The sequence below is a fragment of the Vigna radiata genome, chromosome 4, assembly GCF_000741045.1.
Source record: "Vigna radiata var. radiata cultivar VC1973A chromosome 4, Vradiata_ver6, whole genome shotgun sequence".
NCBI lineage: Eukaryota > Viridiplantae > Streptophyta > Magnoliopsida > Fabales > Fabaceae > Vigna > Vigna radiata.
Window position 1 is genome coordinate 1,839,199 of NC_028354.1, and position 6,297 is coordinate 1,845,495.

Sequence of the window (6,297 nt, forward strand, 5' to 3'; positions counted from 1 at the left end):
CCATAGGTCTCTACAAGTTTACATAACTATCAAGTTTGGCAACCTTGTATACGATAACATTCGACCTAGATATAGACCAAATATTTCGAGAGATTATTTATCATGAGATCCATCCCTCTTAGCAACTTCTTTCAATATTTGTCTTGGTCTTTCTCTCCGCCTTCTCATATACCACTAAAACCATGCAATATTTCTGGTTACTAATTGCTGTTTAAGGTTCGTATAAAGTAAACACATAAAGGTCACATTATTGAATAACGTTACAGAAAAGAACAACCAAAAAACTACTCATAGGTTACCATGTAGGAAAACTCAAACTAGCAACCATAAACTGTATAATAAATGAACTTAATTGAAGTTGACTTTGAAGAAGCAACTTTGGTTTCTATTGTTACATGCCAATAAACTAAACATATCAGCCAGCCATAATAGCTTCTGAATTTCTATAATACATAAGGACAATTAAAAAAGGTGATATTAAGCACAAACCTGCCCTGTGCAAATGATAACAGGATCTTTCATTAGCTCTAGAGATATTGGACAGCGAAACTCATCAGGTATAACCANTGATTGCNTACANGATTTCACATATGACTCATCAGTATGTCGAGATATATCCTCACTNGGTGACACAATAATGTTTCCTGATTCCACCATTAAGAAATCTTGGATTTTTTTCAGCACAACCAACGACATATCCTGTATCCTTTTCTGAGAATGATCCCACCTCTCTCCGCCCATCTTTTCTAGAGCAAGTGACTCTTGCTTGACATCATCCACATTGATAAATTGTAGCTTTTCACAGATTGAACGTAGTTCAGCAGTTTGAGTGTTCACATCATAGCTCTCTTTGTAAACAGACAAAAGTTGTTCATAAAGCTGAAGACACAGTGGATCAAACTGCTCTTTAGCTCTTCTAAACTGAGTGGTCACAAGTGCAACCTGAAGATGACAACAGTAGCAGAGAAATAAGAACTTAGAATTAAGACAACAAAAAGTGGTAGCAACAGACAAACAAGAAATTGATCAACTCACTATAAATGAAGACAAAGAAACCAAGGAAAATACCATTTTTCGGAGGATTTATGTGTAAGATTGCAATTATTAAATTGATTTTTGTGTTACGTAATTATACAATACTCTCAAATGGTGGAGGATTGTTGGAATTTAAGAGTATTAGAGACAATTTTCAGATTCATGAAGAGTTATAATTATTCATGAAAAGTTACCATTCATGAAGAGTTACAATTATTCATGAAGAGTTACTATTCATGAAAAGTTACAATCATTCATGAAGAAATGTAACTAATCAGAATCTGGTATCTCTTAGATTTGAAAGATGTCTGATCAACATCTATATAAAGGGATCTCGTGCTCTACTGAAATTCATTCGGTTATCCTCTTAACACACAAATAAATTTCTGACAATCATATTCTTGTTTAACATTAATACTAAGAGTGAGTATTATCGTTGCATTTCTTCTTTGTATTTCAAAAGCGGATTTCGTGATCCTCTTCACTCTTATAAGGGACGAAATATTGCTTTTAGAAAAGTATGTATTTACGCCTAGAAGAATATATCAAGTCTACATTGTTGTTCATCTTATTTCCCTAAGTCATTGGAAAATTATTCCAACAATTACTAACATGCAATATTCTCCTTGAGTTAGAAGTATCAAGTTTCCCGAGAAAGAAAGCTTTGCAAACATTATTCACCTGTTCCTTGATTTCTTCAGAAACATCAAGCTCGTCAAAGGAGATCTTGCTCATAGCATGTTCAAAACGAACAGCAACATCTGTGAACCTGTGCTTAACTTGCTCTCTGTCCAGTATCTGCAATTCCAAGCAACATCCACAGAACCAAACACCAAATGAAATTCAAATATACAACAAATGACATTACAAAAAGCAAACCATAAAGAAGTACATGCAACACACCCTATAATATTCTTTTGAAGGCACAATATTAGTTAAACTTCAGTTTAACTACTCATTTGGCAACGCTAATTGTCTTTTGAACACACATTGCTGATTAAATTTTGGTTTAATTACTCCTGTGGTTTCTACGTTTACAATTCTTTCCCTTTCAAATTCCTATATCTAAAAAATTTCCTTCCAACGATACACAAATAATTTTTTTATTCTTTATCATCTTTAGTACATGCACATATAATTTTAATATTTTTAGTTTGTTCAATGAAGAATGAATTTTTAATTTAATGTGTCTTCAGAATACATTAATATATATTGAGTTTTTATATTTTAAAATAAATTAATTTTTTTTAATATTTCAAAATCAGTGTATTTTGCATAAAAGTAAATTAATTTTTGTTAATATATCAAAGTCGTTATTTTGTAGAGACGGTGAGAAACAAGTAATTAAACCTAAAATTTTCTTTTAAAAAAATTCAAAAATTACGAGTAAAACAGTGAATCTCATTAAAGAAAAGAGATATGGTGTAATCGGTGTTTGCAACTTTTAATGAATTTTAAAATAAATTAAAAAAAAAAGGTGTTTAGCTATCATTTTTCAAACGAACAATGCAATTTAGTTACACGAAGCTCGTCGAGTGAATTGAAGAACGTACCATGAAAACCTGGCTTGCAGTGGTGGCAAATTGGAGCAAATCCCTGGCCTTGAATAGCGCCTCCTGAAGTGCGTGGAAGGAAACGGCACCAGTCAACTCGACGTTGTCATGCAATTCGAGGAAGAGAGGAGCGAGGAAGCGTATGCGGCGAGCGAGGTCGCAGCATTGAGTCCTGATGATGGGCTTGAAGGAGGAGAGGTACGAGATTTGGGTGGAAACGCGGGTGAGGTTGCGGAGCACCCAGGAAGGGTCGGTTTCCGCCATAGATAGAAGAAGCGAAGCGAGAATGCCAAGGCGCGTGTGTGGGTCCCACAATCACGTGGTGGAGGTGAAGGAAAACACAAGATTTAAGAATAGTGGTTAACTCATGGTTGTGAAATAGTGGTTAACTCATGGCGCCACAGAAGAATATATTTGCGCGAACGACGCATGGCATTCGATGAAAACCTTTGCTTAAAATGCTGAACTTATATTATATTTCAATGAACTAATTATACATTTTAGTTATTTTATTATTTCTTCTCTCTCTGTACTGTGAGATTTTAATTCGGAAATAAACCATCATATTAAGAAAGGTTGAAATTGTATCAAGCATTTTAATATAGCTTTTGGTTATTATAAATTTATTTTCACAAACATTTTTGTTGAGAAAAAAACTAGAATTTTTCTTCTTATAAACATAAATAAATATTTAATAACTTATTTTCATAATAATACTTATGGAATGAAAAGAAAAATACCAATCTGTCACGAAATAATTCACGCACAACGCATGAATTGCTACACACAAAGTGGATAGGGCCTAAGAAGGAAACCTCGAGGCTATTTCTTTCTGCACCACCACAATTAGCAGTTGCACTCTCATATTAGTAAAAAAATATTAAACTCTCTACTGTATTACACTACCACTACCGTCATGACACTGTTACATAGAAAGAATAATAGAGGAAGAAGAAGAGAGAAAGAATGTTAGAGAGGAAGAATAGAAAACGCAAAAAGAAAAACTAATTCTGAAAAGCACTTTCAGAATCACATGTCATATGGGATTGTTCAAAGGATATGTGTTAAGGAAGGTTGTTCTGAAAATCTTATTCCAGAATTTTTTTGTTTCATATTCCATGTGTTCCAAAAACCTCATTGTGAAAATCTTATTTTTAAAATTTCAAAATATTTGTTCCGAAAATTTTAAAATACTTCAGAACATATAATACAGAAGTCACTTCTACAAAGAAGTAAAATTATCATTTTAAAAATTTAAGAGATGCGCGAAAAATTTGTGGAGGTGTAGGAAATAGAAGTCATACCTGGAAAATAACAATTTTTTATTTATTTATGTGTTTACTAACAAATTATCATTTTAATATCATGAAGCACTACTATTCTGATTTAATTAAGTGAATTGCTAACACCAAGTAATTAGTCTAATGAGGAAACATTTAAAGAGAGTTGGACAAAAACACCAAAATGGTTTTTTTTTCAGAATTATTGAAATGGATAGTTTAAAAAAATAAACTTATAGAAATTGGTTGTGTCAATTTGGTATGAGTTCATTGTGAAGAAATTGTCTTAGGGTGGCACGACTTTAGTGTAAAGTATTTTTAAATTCATAACATATTAAGGTGGCTTGTCTTTAGCTTAATGTATTTTAAACTGAAGTCGTGTTAAGATGTTACGACTTTAGTTTTGTATTGTTAGATGTCAAGTGTCATATTGATATTACTTGTCAAATGCACTTTGACACTCAAGTTAGTTATTTAACTGATCGGGAGTTATAGTAAAATCTTAAATTTGTAATAAATGACATCACCTACCTTCTTACCTTTGACACGTATTTATAGGTTTTGAGATGGACTTATGATTAGCAAGATCGTAATCATAACCCAACATCTTATTGGTAGGACTTACCAGTAAGCTTGATTAGAGGTGGCACTTAAGGTTGCTTGAGAGTATGAACCTTCCAACCCCATCATTTCCCATGGTTGATTGTCCACTAGCGTGCAGACTGTACGGGCATATGGTACATAGGCCCCCCAAGCCCGAGTCAGGTTTACCTGTTGTTGGGGTTTATAGTTTTAGGTGTTTCGTGGTGTCTTATGCTCGTGGGCATTCGTCCTTCATTTAACTGGTAGGTGTGTCGTTCGATTCGATTTTGAATTGTGGTTATGGCAGGAAGGCGCACGCCTTGAGGAAGTGGCAAAGGCTTGTCATATGGACTGTTGGTCGTGGCTAAATCCAATGGTGGATCTACGCTAGCAATTATGCGCGATTTTCCTTATAAATAGGGGTGAGGTCTAGCTATCATTTTCACTATTTTCTTCCACTTACTCTACCTATCGCACGGTTTCATTTATAATTTTGGGTAGTAAAATGGCTATCGCTCATCTATCTTCATTTAGGGAATCAGCAGGAAGGGACGACGAGGGGTTTGTTAGCGATTACTCGCGATCTTTGTCTTTAAGCTTTGTGTCTTCGTCAATCTTTGAGACTACAGAACGGGATAACAACTCAATCGGTGGTTTAGATAATGTATATAATGATAAGGCTATTTCTGGCGTAGCGATCAGTCTTCATTACGGGGAAGTGGAGGTTGATGGTCAGGACGAGGGGGACAAAAACATTCAAACCTTGCCTGTGATTACAGGCTGTGATTGAGCATCTTGTGAAGTGGGTTAATATGTCACATGTGGGTTAATATGTCACCTGTTTCCATCTAAAGAAAGACCTGGAGGATTGGGTCGAGCGAGTCTGTGTCGTCCGCAATGTAGAGGAAGTCGCTACAATAAAGTTGGCAGTTTGTAAAGTAAACGAGTGGGTATATCATGGAAAAGGAGATGGTGTTGAATATTGGAATAATTGGTCGTCTTTCACCTAGAACTCCCCATTCATTTCCCCAACTACCAACTGAGAATCCGTTCGGCACACGAGGTGTCTAGCCCCGTCGTCCTTGGCTAGTTCGAGGCTTACTATCAAAGCTTTGTATTTGGCTTGGTTGTGTTAAGACAAAATCGTCTATGCGCCTAAAATGCTCTTAAGTTTTAAAATTTAATCAAATAACATTAAAACGGAAAAATAATCTAAAAACAACTTAGGGTGAAAACACAAGACTTAGAATCTAAATCCCTAACATAGAAAACCTACAAAAACTTAGAACCTAAAGCCCCAACATATGAAAGCTTAGGAAATCCAAAAACACTTTGTTGTTTAGAGCAAGCACTAAATGACATTGAAATGCTCAAAGTTCACAAACAACAAAGGTGATAAGAAAATACCTATCTGTTGAATGCACAATTTACTTTACTCTTTGCAGATAAGCTATTCTACACGTATCCATAAAGCTATAAATCAAATATAAAAAATAGACGTTAGAGACAAAAGAGATATTCACAAAATGTTCTTCACTTGATGTTAAGCCTAAAATGAACGTACAACCTACTTCAAGCAAATTACTGAAAAAGCATACCTGCTTGACAAGTTGACTTACCCAACAATTGTGAACGAAGAAAGAAAAAACACGAGTATCAAAGCTAAAAACTCAAATAATGAACATATATCCAAACTTGTATCAAATACCAATTCTTAACATTTTTTCCAAATTCTAATTCTCCAAACTTGTATCAAATACCAAATTACATAATTCCAAAGGTGTCTAAATATATATATATATATATATATATATATATATATATATATATATATATACATATTATAT

At 34.1% G+C, this 6,297-nt stretch overlaps 1 protein-coding gene across 2 annotated transcripts in view; it reads right to left on the reverse strand.

Moving 5' to 3' along the window:
* The window catches only part of LOC106759507 (U-box domain-containing protein 13), an 11,269-nt gene extending 8,232 nt beyond the window's left edge, over positions 1 to 3,037 (reverse strand). Inside the window, exons 1-3 of one of the 2 annotated variants that reach the window (XM_014642708.2) lie at positions 2,589 to 3,037; positions 1,717 to 1,833; positions 490 to 942 (exon numbers count right to left, since the gene is read on the reverse strand). In XM_014642708.2, coding sequence (XP_014498194.1) covers positions 490 to 942; positions 1,717 to 1,833; positions 2,589 to 2,852 — 834 coding nt within the window. In that variant the 5' untranslated portion in view covers positions 2,853 to 3,037. The remainder of the gene's footprint in view (positions 1 to 489; positions 943 to 1,716; positions 1,834 to 2,588) is intronic. The other variant, XM_014642707.2, reaches the window with a different exon arrangement.
* Between the last annotated feature and the right edge of the window lie 3,260 nt (positions 3,038 to 6,297).